The sequence below is a fragment of the Eublepharis macularius genome, chromosome 1 (assembly GCF_028583425.1).
Source record: "Eublepharis macularius isolate TG4126 chromosome 1, MPM_Emac_v1.0, whole genome shotgun sequence".
NCBI classification, from domain to species: domain Eukaryota; kingdom Metazoa; phylum Chordata; class Lepidosauria; order Squamata; family Eublepharidae; genus Eublepharis; species Eublepharis macularius.
In genome coordinates, this window is record NC_072790.1 from 203642233 (window position 1) to 203661949 (window position 19717).

Sequence of the window (19717 nt, forward strand, 5' to 3'; positions counted from 1 at the left end):
GTCTGTGACTGGTACCACTGAGAAAGACCAAATTTCCATACTGTAGAACCAGCACCATTCCCTTCTTCCCTTGAATGGGAGTCAATTTTAACAAAACACACATTATGTAAATAGTGACTATTAAAAAGAATAATCAATTGTTGTTCTGGGTTGCTGAAGCTACAATAAGCATCAGTACATTCAGAAGTTGCAAGAAAGAAGATTTAAGTTAAATATTAGTTCAGACTGTACAAACAACCCCATGTTTCTGAATCCTCAGAGACTAATGAAGAAACAAAAACTGTCAGATCAAAAGAATAGTTTTTCTGTGGAGAAAAGAAACTTCCACAATGGGTCACAGAAGCCTCCCTCCTCAAGCCCACCTGGGGATAATTTTGCACTATTTGAAAGAGTATTGCAGAAAAAGTAGAAGGAAAATCAAAACAAGCAGAAACTAAACTGAAAATGTTCACGTTTTTAAGTAAGAGCACCTGCATGTAAGCATATTACAGTGTTATTTAAAGTGCAAAATCTGACAATACCTTCTTCTCTACTCAGTGTCCTTTGACACTGACTGCTCATCCTTTCTCCATCATCTTGCTGTTTTTGACTAAGCCTTACAAAAAGGGCCTTCTGCATTGCAGGAAGAAAATCTGGTACATTAATGGTTGAATTGTGTCCTGCTGTAGGGGCACAGTCTGACTCGTATTCAGTCCCACTGTTATGTGAATCTGAAGAAATGTGGTGAGGTTGATGATCGGTAAATTCTCCATGCCATGTACCATCTGCATTCAGTATTACAAATAATCAGTATTTACGTTGGACATAAGCAAAAAAAAAAATCTTGAGCAACATAAATTACACTTGATGGTCTTTCTCTTTACATCAATACCACCTTTCAATATTCCACCACTCTCTAGCATGACCAAGCAACATAACTCAGGATAGGGCTATACAGATAGCAGCAAGGCTAGATTTTCAAAAGTTAGGGTTGAGAGCAGGTTACTCCAAATCCAAATTATTTCCCTGAAGAGTATCTTTTAGTTTCCCCTTAAAAGTGAGTAAGAGAAAGTAGAAGAACAAGGACACTTAAGAACGAGAACAAAACCTATCATTTATAACTTACTGGGTCCAGGAAAAGAGGGAGGGAAATCTCTCTGTGCAGGCACAATACTTAACTAATACTTCTCAGCAAAGAAGGAATTTTATATATAAAAACTTACCACAAGTGTTATTGTTTGTTTGGAAGTTATGTACAGCCTGATGTGAATAATAATTGTCATAGAAATTGGGAGCATTTTCATAACCAATATTTGGCTGCCTTTCACTGGGAATTTGCTGATATGGAGGCCCAGGTAGGCAATGATTGTCTCTCGGCATGTTAGCCATAAGCTCTTGAGCAGCTACACAGCTGTATGATGCACCAGGTGGTGTTAAAGGTGGACCACCCTGCTGTCCATGCATAGGTCCACCAATTTGACCCTGTGGGCCTAAGAAACCTGGAGGAACTTGCTGTAAAGGTGGACTTTGTGGCACTGCTGGACCTGTACAAGGATGCCCAGGAGAACCTGGTAGTCCTGATGGTCCATTATGTCCTGGGCTTGATTCTGCATTGTACATATGTGCATCACTCCCCTCAAATTCTGGTCCTGGTGGTGATGTGCTGTTATAGAAAGCTGGCGGGCTGCAAGACAAGAGAACAGGTTAGAAACATTTTCTACAAGTAATAAAAACATATGTATTGTCGAAGGCTTTCACGGCCGGAGAACGATGGTTGTTGTGGGTTTTCCGGGCTGTATTGCCGTGGTCTTGGCATTGTAGTTCCTGACGTTTCGCCAGCAGCTGTGGCTGGCATCTTCAGAGGTGTAGCACCAAAAGACAGAGATCTCTCAGTGTCACAGTGTGGAAAAGATGTAGGTCATTTGTATCTACTCAGGAGGGGTGGGGTTGAGCTGAGTCATCCTGTAAGAGTTTCCCAGGGTGTGGAATGCTAATGGCGGGAGGCTAATGCAAACAGGGCACAGTATCTTATTCCAGGACACCAAAATACTGGACAACACTTCCAACTACTTTGTCAGACTGCACAGGGAAGCCACTGAAATTCACAAGCATAAACAAAACTTCAACAGGAAAGAAGAAACCTTAAGAATGAACAGAGCATGGTTTCCAGTTCTGAAAAACACCAGGCTAACAAAACATTCTATCCCTGACAATAGCCCTGCAGAGAAGATTAGCACATCAAGTACCAATCCATATGCAAAAGAACCTCCTCAGGATACAGTGAAATGACCTACATCTTTTCCACACTGTGACACTGAGAGATCTCTGTCTTTTGGTGCTACACCTCTGAAGATGCCAGCCACAGCTGCTGGCGAAACATCAGGAACTACAATGCCAAGACCACGGCAATACAGCCCGGAAAACCCACAACAACCATCAATAAAAACATAATCTTGTATTCCATCAAGAACTTATAAAATGGCTGCACATATTTTACAAAATTACTTTCTCTCCAGAGATTATAACATAATTTCTAATTTGGTCTAACTGATTACAAGTTAAGAACCTTGCATATACAGATTACAGTTTGATGTAGTGGTTAAGAGTGGCAGGACTCTAAGCTGGAGAACCAGGTTTGCTTATCCACTCCTCCGCCTGAAGCCAACTGGGTGACCTTGGGTCAGTCACAGCTTCTCAGAGCTCTCTCAGCCCCACCCACCTCACAGGGTGATTGTTGTGAGGATAATAATAACACACTTTGTAAACTGCTCTGAGTGGGCATTAAGTTGTCCTGAAGGGCAGTATATAAATTGTTGTTGTTGTTATGATCATAATATTAAAATACTGAAGGGGCCAGTTACAGGCCAAAGTGATTGGTAGAAGCTGCAAGAAAACAAGGATAGCTTAAATACTAAGGAAAACTTTTTCCCAATCTTATGAAGAAACCAAGAAATTTCTTGATTAGAAATATTTAAGAAATTAGATTTGCACAACAGATTGCCTTACACAAAGTTTCTCCAAAAGGATTTCAATCAGAATAAAACAGAGTTCTGAGTTACAGTATTTTTTCATTAAGGTATCTGCTGAACAAGACAAACATATTTTTTCATTAAGGTATCTGCTGAACAAGACAAACATCTAAATAATGACCTTACAGCAGCGAAGTGTGGCAAACTGTATATACCTCCCACTGTTAGAGCACTTTTGCTACATTTTCCTTAGGGGTAACACAATGCAGTCCTGCGGCAAACATGCTTTCAATTTCTTCTCTTTCCATCAACTAAAAAAAAGCCCAGTCCTTTCAGGATAGAAGACAGACAGCCACAAGTGTAGCAAATACAGCACTGTGTAGCTGTATTTCTAGAGGATAGACACCAGGGTCCCAAACCTTTTTCAGCCTGCAGGCACCACTGGAATTCTGACACAGTGAGCTGAGCACAACAACAAAATGGCTGCTGCAGGGGATGCAGCTAGCCACAAAATGGCTCCACAAAGTGGCTGTTACTTTCAGTAACACAATGAAGATCCTTGTGGTTTGGTGGCAGCTGCTGCAAAAGCAACATTTCTAAAAATCTGCACAGCCAATCAAATCTCCAGTGGGCAATCAGAAGCCTTGCTGGACAAAAGCCCCACCTGCTCCTCCCACTTTATAAAAACACTGGGCGGTTGCCAGGAAAGATGTTGGCAGGTACCATGGCACCCATGGGCACACTGGGGACTCATGATGTACAGTTTAGCGGTACTGTGGATGTGTCTCCTTTAACTGGTATTAAACAAGTTTCTCAACTAGGGAAATGTTATGCTATAATGTTGCTGGGGTGGGGGTAGAGGAAACACTAATAGGGGGGTTAGAGGGAGAAGCACTGCACCCAGTAAGCAAGCAGTCCAGTCTCCTTTCTACTCCTGAAAGCAAGCTTTCAGTAATGTTTAACTGATTTCCTGAACCCTTTTATTGCCTCATTAAAAGCCCATTCTGATACCTACGTCTTTCCAATCTTGTGTGCTAAATCCACAGTTGGCTTTACAACTATCTCGAAGAGCGATGGTATTTTCTTGAATTCACCAGAGGGATCTTGAAAGTTTTCCATATCTTCCTCACTAAATGAAAACGGTTCTGGTGGGGTTGGCAAAAGTCCAACTCCAGGAGGTGGCTTAGGAAGAGGAACTATGCCTCGCTTCCTAAGTTCTTCCACTTCTTTCTCATCATCATTTTGTGGCTCCTCTTCAGTATTCAGTACCTAAAAGAAACACAGAATGTAACAAAAGTCATAAATGTTTTGGTGCCTCTTCTAAATGTCATTATAGACTCCAACCATACTCCTTATTGAATTTTCTATTCTGAAGGTTACTAATAGGTTATAACCTTTTCAAAAGAGAACATTCATGATGATAAAAGTCCACAGAATACAAATGGGATGAAAATACCATCATGCAGTACACAGTCTAATATTAATAAACAAAATTATTTTGAACCACCTAGCAAAATCCCTCCTAAGCTTAAATCTAGTGCCACCTAGGCAATTTTTGTAAGATCAAATGGATGACACAATCCATCACCCAAACCTAAAGCTTCACTACTATCAGCATTAAGCTTTTGGGGAAGCGTGGGATCCAAAATAAGGGTGTTGTCCTTTTCCCTTAAGGAAAACAATGTATTTCAATTATATTGTTATGTGGGAATGAAAGAAAAGACCAACCATGATGAGGAAATTAAATGCTGAATCAAGGACAGAATCCTGCCTTGCAGTGCCAATGAAGCAACAAAGGACTAATGAATAAAGCCAATCTATACAACAATTACTACAATTTAGTAAGTTATCATAAAGTAATACTTCATATACAATAACAGACTTCTGAATGGACAAATGAAATTCAATACTTGGTCTCTGTACTAACAAGGAACAACCTTCTTAAAGTGGCATATGCTGATCAAACTGTTTTTATAAATATTGTGCTAGACTGTTTTGAATTCTGTATCTTATTAACAATAAAGAGCAAGTGCTCTAGAGGTACAGAATGTCTGGTTAGTATATAACATATTGCACAAATCCATAGATTAAGGTGCTAGTTTATCCATAACTCATTCAAACTAGTCATATTGCACAAATCCATTAGTTAAAGTGCCAGTTTGTACATAGCACCTTCAAAATAATGAACTCAGTGACATTTCTGAAAGCTTATAATAAATGCTTATAAAATAAAATAAAAGCTTTTAAGAGAGGAGATTGGACATACACACTCTGCTTGCTTACTGGGTGCAGTGCTTCTCCTTCTAACCCCCCTATTACTGCTTCCTCTATCCCCACCCCACCCTGGCAACACTATAGCATAACATTTCCTTAGTTGGGAAATTTGTTTAATACCTGTTGAGTTAACACTGACAACAAGGATAAAGTTTTCCTTTAAGGTATGGATGAGCAAATACACCTGACACTATAATGGTAAAGAACAAATCACGTTTGTATGCCTGAATGACACAAATTGATATTGACTGTGATTCTTTGAAAAAGATACATTTTGAAACAAGATACCTTGGATCTAGATGACCCATTAGAACACGAGACTAATCACAGCTGTTCTCAAGTAGAACAAGTGACAAACCACAGCCGTTCTCAAGTCTTGTGGAATTACTGTTGGACTTTCTGCTACAGCAAGTGGCATGGATCCTTGAGGTTCATTATTTTTATGTACTATGGACAAACTAGCACTTTAACTAATGGATTTGTGCAATATGACTAGTTTGAATGTATTATGGCTAAATTAGCACCTTAATTTATGGATTTGTGCAATATGTTATATACAAACAGGACATTCTGTACCTATAACAATATCAGAGTACTTGCACTTTATTGGTAATAAGATGCAGAATACAAAACATTCTGGTGCAATATTTATAAAAACAGTTTGATCAGCATATGCCACTTTAAGAAGGTTGTTCCTTGTTAGTGCAGAGACCAAGTATTGAATTTCATTTGTTCATTCAGAAGACTGTATGAAGTTTGTTTAAGATATCCAGACACCTCCTAACCCCTAAATCTGATTCTTTACAGTCCCAAGAAAAGACAATTAGCTGTAAGGCCTTGGCTAAGTTTTTCACTGATAAAATAGCATGAATACGCTCTGATTTAGATGCTAGCTGCAATGCAAACGAGATGGCAGAAATGCTTAATACACCATCTAGCTTACATTTGGACTGCCTTGAACCAATACAATGACAGATCTTAACAAGTTCTTGATGTCTATGAAAGCCACAACTTGTGCACTCAATCCTTGATCATCCTGGCTGTTAATATCAAGTAAAGACCACATAAATGAACTACTGAAGTCTATTGTAAATCAATCGCTAACTCAGGGCTCCTTCCCGAGGCCACTCAAACAGGCAGTTATCTGTCTGCTACTTAAAAAACTATCCCTAGACAAAAATGTTGTGGCCAATTATCGCTCAGTCTCTAATCTGCCCTTTCTGGGCAAAGTGATTGAGAGAGCAGTAGCTAACAAACTCCAGACCTTCTTGGAGAACTCTAGCGCTCTGGACCCTTTCCAATCATGATTCAGACCAGGCCATGGGACAGAGACAGCACTAGTAGCATTAGTGGATGATCTCTGTCTGAATACAGACAAAGGCCATGCCTCTTTTTTTTTTTTTTAATAAATTTTTTTTATTTTCATAACTACAAAACACTACACCAGACTATCACAAGGAAAGGGGAGAGGGAAGGGACAAATGGGGGTGGAAAAAGAGAAGGGGGGGGGGATGAACTACAAACACTAAACACTACACTTCAATGTTTCCCTTCATACTGTCATAATACAAAAATAGCTCCATAGAATAATGATGGAGTGGTTAATCATACAGAGAATAAACATTTCAAATTCTGATTAAACTTTCCTCCCCCTTCTAGGTCCCGGACGCAATTCTCTCTGTGCAACCGCTGTTGCGGTGCTCTCCTCCTCCTCCTCCCCCCCCTCCGGCTCCTCCTTTTCTTCGTTCTCGGTGCAGCAGAGTTCTGGGTTTTTATTCTCAAAATCCTTTAGTTGATCTTCTGATAATATCTTATAGGCCTGATCTTTATATCTGAACCATATTCCTTCCGGGAATAACCATTTGTACTTTATTCCATGGTCCCTCAGAAGAGCTGCAAACTTTTTATATTTAAAACGCCGTTTCCGGACTAGAAATGGAACGTCCTTCAAGATCTTGACTTTCAAACCCATAAAGTCCAAATCCGCATTGTATGAGTTATATAGGATGGTGTCCCGAATCTTTTTAGATGAAAAGTCAATAATGATCTCACGAGGCAACTGTCGCTTTGTTGCATATTTTGAAGAAGCCCGACGGACCTCCAAAATGGCGCTTTTAACCTCTTCTTTAGTCGTCCTCGCGGGTGTCGCCAGTAGTTCCGAGACCAAATCCCACAGATCCTCATTTTCCTCCTCTTTCACGTTTTGGAGACGCAAAATTGTCTGCGTTCGTTCCACCTGTAGCCCGATCAGCTGGTTCTCCACCAACTTCAGCTCCTTTTTTGTAGCCTTCACAAGTGACGCACTTTCCAGAGCAGACTTTTCTGCCCCCCCCCCGCTGCTGCCTTAATGGTTTTCACCTCGCTTTCAATTAAGCCCACCCTTTGATCAGTTTCGTTCAGCTTGTCAACAAAGGGTTTTATGGCTTCCACCACCGCCCTGCGCACCAACTCTTCGAGCGACTCCCCCTTCAAAGTAGCCGAGATTGACTTACCGAGAGCGGGACTTTGCTTCCTTGCTGCCATTTTGGGGGGGGGGGGGGCGCCAACAAAATTCTGGAACTCAACGAAGGGGAAGAGCGAGTCTTCTTCAGATCAACCTCTCCTTCACAAACGCTTGTAAAACAGAAGGGATTCGCTTGTTTACAGGCTTCCGCCTGTTTCTTTTACTTGCCGTTTCTCGTTGCCCGGCGGCACTCGAGGCGCCGCGCACATCTGCCGGCCTCCATAGGGACAAACGGGCAATTCCCCCCCCGCATTGATTTCGGGGAGTTCTTCCCGCCGCGTCCCGGACCCTGGCTCCCTCACTGGGAGTCCTGGGGGCTAATCCTTGCGGATCAGCCGCCCGGTCAGGGTGCCCGGTCGTTTCCTCCCGGACCAGCCGAGAGGAGCGTCCGGCATGGCTGAGAAAACGAAACCGAATCCAAAGGCCATGCCTCTTTATTGCTTCTCCTGGATCTGTCTGCAGCCTTTGACACACGAGACCATGCCATCCTGTTGAGGCGTTTAGAAACAGACATGGGCATCAAAGGATGTGCCCTGGACTGGTTTATATCTTTTCTCATGGAACAGACTCAAAGGGTTGCTGTTGGAGATCGGCTATCTCCAGAATGGGAACTATCTTGCGGGGTTCCACAGGGCGCAATCTTATCCTCCATGTTATTCAAACTCTACATAAAGCCTTTAGGAGAACTCATTCACAGCTATGGAGTTGGATGTCATCAGTATGCAGATGACACCCAACTCTACATCTTGCTATCCAGGTCCCCACAGAATGCAGTAGAAATCTTAGATTGCTTCCTGACAGCCATGGTGAAATGGCTGAAAAACAACAAATTGAAATTGAACCCAGACAAGACTGAAGTGATGCTTGTTGGGAAGGCAGAGATCTTGAAAGATATTGTACTCCCCACTTTTGATGGAGTTCATCTGATCCTTGCAGACTTGGTTAAGAGCCTAGGGGTTATACTGGATCCAGCGCTGCTATTAGAAAAACAAGTTAAGGCAGCTGCAAAAAATGCTTTCTACAACCTCCCTCTAGCCTGGAAGATGACTTCTTATCTCAACATGGCTGATCCGGCCACCTGGATTCATGCTATGGTAACATGAAAGCTCGACTATTGTAGTGCACTATACATAGGTCTCTCATCTAAGTTAACTAGGAGACTCCAATTGGTGCTAAATCCTGCAGCTCGATAGTAATCAGGAGTGAGTAGGAGCAGGAGCATGACTCCCATCTTACAGTCACTCCATTGGCTACCTATCAGTTACCGTGCTCAATTCAAGGTATAGGTTATTACATACAAAGCTCTTCACGGCCTTGGTCTGGCATACCTACAGGACCGTCTCCCTCCCTATGTTCCTCCACGGCAGCTTCGCTCATCTGAACAGGGTCTCCTGCAGGTGCCAAGTTGCACATGGGAGAAATCAACAGCAGCCTGTACACGGGCTTTCTCTGTGGTGGCCCCTACCCTGTGGAATGGCCTGCCTGAGGAGGTCAGGAGAGCCCCACTCTCCTGGCTTTCCGGAAATGATGCAAAACCAAATTATTCAAAAAGGCTTTTTACTCGAATGGCTGTATTGTAGGGATGGGGTCTCAGATGCTTCGCTAATGAGTTAGGGACCACAGACTTCACCGCTATGTTACCTTACATATTATGTTGCTTTAAATATGTACTCCTATGTACTACCTGTGATTTACGTTGTCTAATGTTAGTACTAGAATTGATTATGTTGTTTCACTATTTATTCTAATGCTGTGTCTTTTTAAACTTGTATCTATTTACCCAATGGCATTGTTTATGGAAATGTCCTTGATACTGTATGGAAATGTACTTGATAATGATTGTACTAATCTCATACTGTGTAATCTGCCTAGAGTCTCAGTGAGTAAGGTGGACTACAAATGACATCAAACAAACAAACAAACAAACAAAGCTGGACAAGACATAAATAAATAAAGCCGGATAAGACGGATGTGGTGTTGGGTCAGGAAGACAGACGCTCTGGCAGGGATTATTCTGCCCACTTTCGGTGGTGTGGCATTGAACTTTAAACTCTTTAAACCCCACTTCCTTGATTTTAAAAAATTAATGTGGTTATGAAGATACCATTCTTCCAACTGCATAATGGGTTAAAACTGTCTCACTTGTTAGATTCTGCTTGCCCCAAAAGGCTTTTGATAGCAGGATATCTCTGGTGTCATTGTTTCCATTGAGGTATGAACTGTATGTAGCTTTATTTGGTAGTTGGTGGTGCTTGCTTTTTAATTGCTATAGTGCTAGCGAATACTAGTTTTTGTAGGCAGCCTTGAACAGCTATTCATGGCAGGACCCAACTATTTTTTAAAAAATCCAGGGAAAACAAACTACACAGAACAGGAAATTAATGGGGAAAGGTAACAGAATGAAAGGAAGTGGAAAGACAATGACAGATGGAACATATTTCTATTAGTGGGACCAATATGGAAGCACCCTTCATATCAAACCACACATTTCCTCTCTGGCCTTGACCTATCAAAAAAAGTTTTACAAGTTTGTAGCTCAGCACAAATTGGCCAGCATCCAAACAGTCCCCAAGAAAGCTCCCTCAATCCCTGAAAATGCTTGAACTTTTGTCACATTTATTATTTTAGAAGTTTTTACTTTTTAACATTTTTTTAAAAAATATATAATGAATGGATAACATGCATATGTGGGGCCATTTTTTTAAAAAAAAACTGATCAGTGGACAGTCTAATGTCAAGCATAGAGGAAGGACAAGAAGGTTGGTTGAGTCAGAATATAAATCAATATTATGCACCTATCATTAAAACTGGGAGAAAACCAGGTTTACAATGTAACTGAAATACCTTTGTTTAGTTTCCTTTCTTGCTTATGAACAATCTCATCTGTAATGCTGATAAACCTTATTTCCAACATGGAAGGACAGAATAGGTTTCATGGCACAAAAGATTTCTCATCTGTCAGTTTCAAAGTATGAATGGTTCAGATAACATACAATATAGGGGACAAATGAAAGGGTGGACCCAAGCTGCTTCTACATGAGGCAGCACTCATTCTAGCTACTTCAGCTGGGATTCTAGAAGGGCTAGTGTACTCTTTTCCAATGGGCCCTGCCTTGCAAGGGCACAGTGAAAGAGTGGGTTAGATGCATCCTATCTTTGTATTAAATATAAAATGAAGGCCTATTTTTACACAGCTTAGGTGTATCCAAAGCCTCATTAAATATGCTTAAGATTCCTGGAAGATCAAGTTAAAACCATTCATTTCTCTTATTTTCAAAATAACTTTGAAATAATCTTTTCTTAATGATCATATTAAATGTCTTAATATCCCAATACAACAATTTTTTGGCAAAATGGTTTCCTTTTATTGACTATACAACAAACATCAATATTCAACCTTCATTAAAACTATAGCAATCTTAAATATGTAACACATCATTACACAGTACTCTTTTATCATTTGTTACATAAATAATAGTTAATTTTTAAGTTAAGCTGTTAAACGTATTTTGGAAGTTATAACTGTTATGTATCGTGTTTTATCCAATAAAGTTCAAAAAAATTAAAAAATGTCTTAATAATCTACTGTATGAGGCTGCATATTCTGATAACAAGTAATACTCACTTTATCAAGTAGTTCTTTTGATTCTTTAGTTAGTGGATCATGAGAAAACTTGCATTTATCACCATGGTAGCACTTTGCTCCTGTATGATAGAACTTGCAAGGAAATTCATGTGAACCAATATTAAGAATTTTAACAAGGCAAACATTTCTACTAAATTGCATAGCATTTTATCAGGCAGAGAATGGTGAAATTGGGCATGTAAGAAGCCCCCTTGAAGTATGTAGGATTCCTTTCAGTGTGGGCTGGACTGTTCCATTTCAGGGGTCAACTGTTTCTAGTATTCTGAAATCAGATTATATCAAAAAAAGTCTCTCCTTATGCTATTTTCATTCTATAGCAACAAGCACTGGCAAGAGAAAACACAGCCTTTATAATGTTTTAACAATATACTATCACTAACAATTAACATTAAATATAATACTTCCTAACAAGCATGGCTCTAAAGCTCCTGAGTGCTTTGCAAGTATCCATCTACATTGCTTTCAAAGCCAATACTTCTATAGAACATCTATATTCTAGTACAGTTTTTAAATCACTTCAAATATATTATCTGAATATTTTTGTCAAAGGATATTATGCATATAAATACAGTTCTCTCCTTTGGAACAATAACCCTGTATGTAAAATTTGCAGATTTCCTTTTTCTTCTCTATCTCTGCATCATGATCAAATTTACACTGGTCTCCCTGTGTACAGAGAAAGAAAGTATCAGTTACAAGTATTTAATTTTTATATTCCTTTGTTTTTCAAATATTTTTTCACTAGTGGAGGTAAAAGGTTGAAATGAATTTCTATATTAATTTTACAACAATAAAATAAAGCATATCATAGAAGTGCATAGCACTGTTTTATGACAATCTAGATACTATGTGCTGTTGTTTGGAACGTGTTGCCAGAGTTTTGGTTTTATCAGAATTGTTGAAGCTCCTCTTTTCACAATGATGCAACACTGTGTTGCAGGAATGTTTATGTTAATTACAAAGCTATCACCAGAACACATTTGTTTTTCCAAAGAGTAGTTCATGACTTCTATTTGTATACTGAGAATCTTCGGGAAGTTCCAAAGGTAAGTATAAAAAACAGAAAATTTTAAAATGTTATGCACAAACAAAATAACAGGTCATTTTGACTTAGTTTTCTTGAGATCAATAAAAAAGATACTAGAGCAAATTGCTTAATACATAAAAGGTAACATCCCTCAAAAGGTAACATCCTTCCAATGAATGCTGTCTTTGTACTAAACAAACTGAATTGAAATTTACATACTCCAAAAACAGAGTATAGTTATATACCCACCTTAATGCATCGTGCCTCTAAGAAATATTTACAAATTTGTTTTCCTTTGTGTTCCACAGTATGCTGGTTTATGAATGCCTGACTCATAGTTGGCCACTTCTTCACTTGCTTTATTTCCTGTAAAATTAAATATTCATTTTAATACTTTTTCCCTCTTAAGTATCTCTCCAAATTTAAATTACAGCATTTAGATTGAAAAAATATACTATAATTTGCTGCGCTTCTTCATTAGCCATCAATATTCTAGTTATGATAAACTTTACCAGTGTTTGACATGTTTGTACCGGAACTTCCTGTGTCTTTAACAAGGAGTAAAGTAGTACACTCATACATCATGAAGTCAGGCATAGCTCCCAATGTTGATTTTCTGACATTTCAAAGCACAAAACTAGTTAGAATGGTCCAGTAGATAATTTGGACCAAGCTTAAACTTAACCTCATAGGCTTAAACCTCACAGGCTTGCTGTGAGGCCTTACAAAGTCACTCTTAGCTTTAGTTACCCATCTTTGCAACAGAAATGATAGTTATCCCCCTCTGCAGGATAGCCTGAAATGCAAACACAATAAGGGCTGTAAAGACATTGGCTATTCTGTTCAGCGGTGGGCTGTGCCAACTCAACCACCAGCCCTCTTACTGCTATTGAGTGACTGACTTCATCAATGTTAGCTATATAATCTTGCTATTTTTGTAAAAGCATCTACCTGATGACCAGTGATCTTGTTATTATCATCTTGTTATTATTTCATGTTACAAAATTAACATTGCCCTTCCCACAATTTAAGCACATCAAAAGCTCACTAATGCCTGTATCCTTATGCTGTAATACGTAAGCAATTTAATACAGAGTAACTGTCATCATTTATAAAAGCACTAATAAAATTCTACAATTACACTATAACCACATCAAAGGTAGGCATAGTACCAGATTCCACAGTACCCAAAATTCTAAAGTTTTAATCTAACACAAGCCACTTCCCTTTCATTTACCTCTTCAGGTCCTTTATTTGCACCTCTTCCCCTTCCACGGTCTTTACGTTTCAGTTTCTTTTGAATGCCACGGCCTCGGCCCACACCGTAGCTATTGCCAGTTTGTGTAGCACCTGCAGAAAAAATGTCAACCCATTTAGGGCATAATATTCCAAAAGAGAACGTGAAGACAGACAAGATGCATATGTGACTGACATAAATATCAATACAGCTAATGCTCACTGTGGCCAAACCTGTGGATACTTTAATCGAGAGACTGCAGCTATCAACAGATGATACAGATCTTTACATAAACCTGAAAAAAATCTAAAGATTTGAACAAAAAACCTGAAATATATTAAAGAAAAAAATAAACTGGGAAGTTAAAACCCACCAAAGTAGCAAAAGCTTTAAGAAATAAATACCCTCTGTGGCTGTTGCACAATCACAGAGTACTGCCAGTCAGGGGTCATTTCGTAGAAAAAGAGCTGGAGGAACTCATTAGCATAACATATTAGCATAAATCATTAGCATATGCCACGCCCCTTGACATCACCAGAAATGTGTCATTAGCACAACTGATTTGCATATGCCACACCCCCTGACATCACCTATCCTGGCTGCTTTGGACCCAATCCTGGCCATTTAGGGCTGAAATTGGGCCCAAAACAGTAAAAAGGGGTTGAAAATGGCCGAAAAGGGGTCCAAAATGGTCAGGATTGGGCCACTGCTGAACAGGAGAGTGATCCACCACCCATCAGAGGCCTGATCCGGGCCATTTCGGCCCCAATCCAGGACGAAACGGTCCCAAAATGGCCGAGAGTCAGGTAGGTGGGGCCACCTGACGTGACCTCTTTGGGGAACTGCCGGAACTGCGTTCCTGTGCGTTCCTCCTCGAAATGAGCCCTGCTGCCAGTTAAATCCTTGGTTTCTGTCAGGAAAAGAGAGGGGGCAAGACTCTTCACAGGGCTCTTCTGGGAAATGCCCCCCCCAAGTCCTTGTGGATCCTCCACTTGTCATGTTTATTTTTTTGCTCTGGTAATGATGAATTCTTAGATTTATATAATCTTATATACTAATAGCCAAGTGTCCCTGATCTGAGAATCCATAAATTTGGGAACTGGAGCCATTAACAGACAAGAAGATCTTCCTACACACCTGAAAACTGCCTCAAGCTTGCAGAAAAATCTGAAATCTAAACAAAAATACATTCAGATTTTTAAAAAACTATAAGGATAAAAGGAGTGCCTGTAGCTTCAACCAGATCCCCTCAGTCGCTGTTGCTAGGCAACCATAATAGTTCAGCCAGTATTTCAGGCTTGGTTTCTGCAAGGAAAAGATAGGGGGAGGGGGCAAGTCTCTTTCTGGAGCTGTTTTGACCTTTGAGGGAGGATTCATTGGAGCCAGGCCCAGAAACAACCACAACGTGACTTGATACCACATTACTTGCATGACTCACCCAGGCCTGGCTGTTTGCTACTGTTCAACAGCTCTCCCCCACAACCAAAGCCAGTGTAGAGTAGTGGTTAGAAACCTCAGAGACCCAGGTTTTAATCACTACTCTGCTGTGGAAGGTCACTGGGTGACTGTGATCCAATCACAGACTCTGACCCTAATTTCTCAGGGTTGTTATGGGGACAATATGGAAGCAAGGAGAATGATGTAATCTGCTTTTGTGGAGACAGCAGTATATAAATGAAGTAAATTAATAAATATAGATGAAGATAGGAGGCAGTTAAAAGTTAAGTTGTTTAGGGTGTTTGAAGGAGAGAAGGATGTATGGAAAGATGAGCATATGGAGGCTGCCAAGAAGAGGGACAAAGGAAATAGTGTGGGGGAATAAAGGGAAAAGTGAAGTAACCTTCAAATTTCCTTGCAAGTTCTCCACCATGCAACTGGGCCTGGTTCAGCCAGCACCATACTTCTGGGCCACAGGGAGAGGCTGCGGGGGGGGGGGGAGAAGGGGGAAAGGTGAAGACAAGGGCCCCACACAAATGGGTGGGGTGGAGAAAATGAAGCAGGAAAAGGCAATGTTAACAGTTAAAAAATAGGATGAGCATTCAACCTCTGCTTCTTGTTTAAAATTAGCACAAAGGTTTGCTAGAGATTTGTTCTTGTGTGTTTGAGTTAGTACAGGCAAAAGTTTGATTTGAGACCTGAAAATCTGATTTAGCCCAGGGAACTTTAAACCAAAGTTCAGCGGATGAGATTGGAGGTACAACACTGAACTTTTAAACTCAGTAGTCTTCAACATTTTCATATCCAGGACCTACCTTTAATCTGCATGGTAACAACTTTTAAGTTTATTACCATATATTTCTTCCTCCTTCTCTTTTAAAAGGGTCATACAGCCAAAAACAAAAAAGAAAATGTGGTGGTGTCCATGGAGTGAGCCACTTTACATTGGTGTGCAAAACACTTGGGTCCCAACTATTTAGTAGGACCATGCTCAAGGAATATGCTTCCTTTGACTTCAATGGGGAAAAATGACTCAGGTACCCCTTTCCATAACTATGTTTTTACCACAGTTGTTAATTTGCTGTACTAGACAATTAACCCTGGATACTGCTCACAGTAGACAAGTTTGCATAAAAACCAACAAAATTAATATTCTTCTGAGACAACAAAACTAGTTTTTTTACTTAACTGTCCTACCACACAATAAAATTTAGATGCTTTATCAGTGGGACTCTATAGAATTAATTTATTAAATTTCTAACCTGCCCTCTCCACAAACAAGCTCAGGGCTAAGACCATACTACTTTTTTTGTTTTATCAAAACAATTTTACAATGGAAAAGCAAGTGGGGAAGTCTCTTGAACAAGTGTCCAAGGGTTGCTGTATACTTGTTTCCCTCTAATAACAACAACAACAAAATTCAATTTATATACCGCCCTTCAGGACAACGTAATGCCCACTCAGAGCGGTTTACAAAGTATGTCATTATTATCCCCACAACAAAACACCATGTGAGGTGGGTGGGGCTGAGAGAGCTCCAGAGAACAGTGACTAGCCCAAGGTCACCCAGCTGGCTTCAAGTGGAGGAGTGGGGAATCAAACCTGGCTCTCCAGATTAGAGTCCCACGCTCTTAACCACTACACCAAACTGGCTCTTAACAACACAATTCCTATATTCCAGTGCCTGACATTTTCCAAGAGCACTCAATACAGTTGAGTGTACCTATTTTTGGGACAATAGGAAAGCACTCTGAAATGGAATAGAAAACCAGCAAATAATAAAGGCAGGACACGTTTTGTAAGAATGGATGGGCCAAGATCATTAAAATTACAGGAAGCAGAAAATGCAGTACCTTGGGACTACCATAATACGGCTTGTGCCCAGACACTAACAGCAAGTGAATGTGCAACCTCAAACATTAAAATGTCCCACTCCAAACCATCAGATGGTTTATGGATCTGTAGCACCATTTCACTATTAATTCTGCAATATTATCCTAAATGGAAGTAGCATAAACTAGACTGCTACTTTACTTCAAAAGTAACAAACGTAAGCTACTTTACCTTTGTGAATCCCTTTCATCCCTTGCTTTTTCACTGGTTCTTTTGAAACTGGAGGTTCTAAATCAGCATTTGGTGTTTCTTTAGCTTGTCTATATTGTTTTAACTGATCAGCAAAATCCTCTTTTTCATCTTCATTGTAGCCAAAATTATCATCGCTGTAATTGCTATAATCCTCATAGTCCTTGCTTTTTGACTTTTTATTATGCTGTGTCTTCTGTGAAGATGTGTATTTTCCTGAAATATGCCCATGCTAGATCAAAGAGACAGTGACAATTAAGAAAACATTAGGATTTAAGGCTTGATACCATTTACTATGACCAGCAGGAACTTCCCAGACGCTCTAGCAGAAGTTTTTACCAGATTTGTTGTGATAGCCTAATCTGAAGTATCAAGGTTACACACAGGTCCTTCTACATAAAAAGCAAAAGAAAATACAATGGATTCAATGTCATTCCTCTGAACTTTTTCTATTCTGTACCAGATTTGTTCTTTCAGTAATGTGGATGGAAATCTCTGAAATACAAACATATCCATATAAAAATGCACCAGAAAAACTATGTGGTCACTAATGTGGTTTTAGAGCTGTAAATAAAGTATAAAGGTGCCTCTAGTAATTTAACATCCACAGGTGTGGTGACACCAAATCAGAGCCAGAAGTGGATCATCATCTCATTTTCCCCTCCAAAATCAGACTGCCAACCACATGAAAATGGCAACAGAAAAAGAAATCTTTTAAATCAAGATTTCATTCTGCCTTAATGCTAAGACAAGTGTAAAGAATGAAGTGTTCTGGAAACTTTTGTCAGCTAACCAGCATAGTCTGACTTCTATTTAACTTTCCAATATTTGATTATTCATTTCCAGGCAACAAAGTACACCTTTAACAATTAAGGGAAAATACCCTCCTCCAAAGGGAAAAAAATTATTAGGATTCTTCAATAGTACATTAATAAATATTTTTGTATATTTTAACAATATTTCTTATGTAAAGTGCAAAGTGCTGAAATGTGCAATGTAATAATCAACGAACAGGAATACCTATAAATATAATAATGTAACTTCATATGAACAACACTTTGACAGTTGGTAAAAACAGGTTTTTACTTACCATAACTGTTGTTCATCTAGGTCTTCCGTGCAGGCACACATGGGACTGCGCACGCGCAGGCCTGCCGATACCGGAGATTTCTATAGCTCTAAACCACTAGGGGGCGCTCCAGCCTCCAAGTGTGCAAGCACGGCCGCTTTCCCGCCGAAACGGCTCCTAGGAGGCGGAGCGCCCCTCACATACCCTCAGTTCCTCTTTCACAGCCCCCTGCAAGGTAAGTACCAAGAGAGTTAGCGGGGAAGGAGGGAGGGCATGTGTGCCTGCACGGAAGACCTAGATGAACAACAGTTATGGTAAGTAAAAACCTGTTTTTCATCTACGGTCTTCCTGTGCAGTCCCACATGGGAAGATTACAAAGCTTAATACCTGGGTGGAGGTGACGCCAAAGCATCACACAAAGATGGACTGGAGAACTGCTGTGCCCACCGCTGTCTCCTTTCTATCCAGGATGTCCAGCGCATAATGTTTCACAAAGGTATCTGCCGAGGCCCACGTTGCCGCTCTACAGATGTTGTGAAGAGGAACACCTCTGAGCAGAGCCGGAGACGACGCCTGGGACCTGGTGGAATGGGCACGCACTTCCAAAGGGCAAGGTAAGTTAGCAGTAGAATAACAAGTCAAAATAGTCTGGACCACCCACCTCGAGATGGTCTGGGACGTAGCCCGTTTCCCTTTATTCTGTCCCGCAAAACAAACAAATAAGTTAGAATCAAGCCTAAAAGACTTAACCCTATCTAAATAAAACAGAATGGCCCTGCGGACGTCCAGGGAATGAAGAGCCTTCTCTGCCTCTGAGGTCTGAACTGGAAAGAAAACTGGCAGTATCAGTTCCTGGGACAGATGAAAACGAGACACCACCTTAGGTAAGAACTCAACTTTGGTACGAAGGACAACCTTCTCAGGGTGTAGCTTCAAATAAGGCGGTTCACAAGATAAAGCCGCCAACTCTCCCACTCTTCTAGCCGAGGTGGCCGCAACTAAAAAGGCTACCTTCATGGATAAAAAACGTAACGGGCCAGAGGCCAACGGCTCGAACGGTTTAGACATCAGACGAGCCAAAACTAAGGGCAATGACCACTGTGGAATCAGAGCCCGAATAGGGGGAAACAGATTATTCAATCCCCGTAAAAACAAACGTGCAGAATAGTGGGAAAACACAGACTTCTTGTCAACAGGAGGATGAAAGGCAGAAATAGCTGCCAAATAAACCTTAACTGAACTATTAGACAGGCCTTTCTGCTTAACCTCCCACAAAAATTCCAAAATCTCAGAGAGGGGAGCCAAAAAAGGGTCCAAGGCCCGCTGTTGACACCAGGCCGAAAATTTGTCCCACTTCAAAGCATAGGACTGTCTCGTAGACAGACGTCTAGCGTTAAGTAAGACGTGCGTTACTGCTGAAGAAAAGGCATTCCCGGTCTGATCAGCCACGCCGTCAGTTTGAGTTTCCCGATGTTGTGGTGAAAGGCCCCCTCG

The 19717-nt window shown here is 40.4% G+C and overlaps 1 protein-coding gene across 1 annotated transcript in view; it reads right to left on the bottom strand.

Annotated features, from left to right (window-relative positions):
- ZC3H6 (zinc finger CCCH-type containing 6) overlaps positions 1–19717 on the bottom strand; it is a 41368-nt gene that overhangs the window by 3723 nt on the left and 17928 nt on the right. Inside the window, exons 4-11 of the mRNA XM_054986177.1 lie at positions 17137–17386; positions 13636–13748; positions 12648–12764; positions 11924–12037; positions 11351–11458; positions 3964–4217; positions 1203–1663; positions 522–764 (exon numbers count right to left, since the gene is read on the bottom strand). Coding sequence (XP_054842152.1) covers positions 522–764; positions 1203–1663; positions 3964–4217; positions 11351–11458; positions 11924–12037; positions 12648–12764; positions 13636–13748; positions 17137–17386 — 1660 coding nt within the window. The remainder of the gene's footprint in view (positions 1–521; positions 765–1202; positions 1664–3963; positions 4218–11350; positions 11459–11923; positions 12038–12647; positions 12765–13635; positions 13749–17136; positions 17387–19717) is intronic.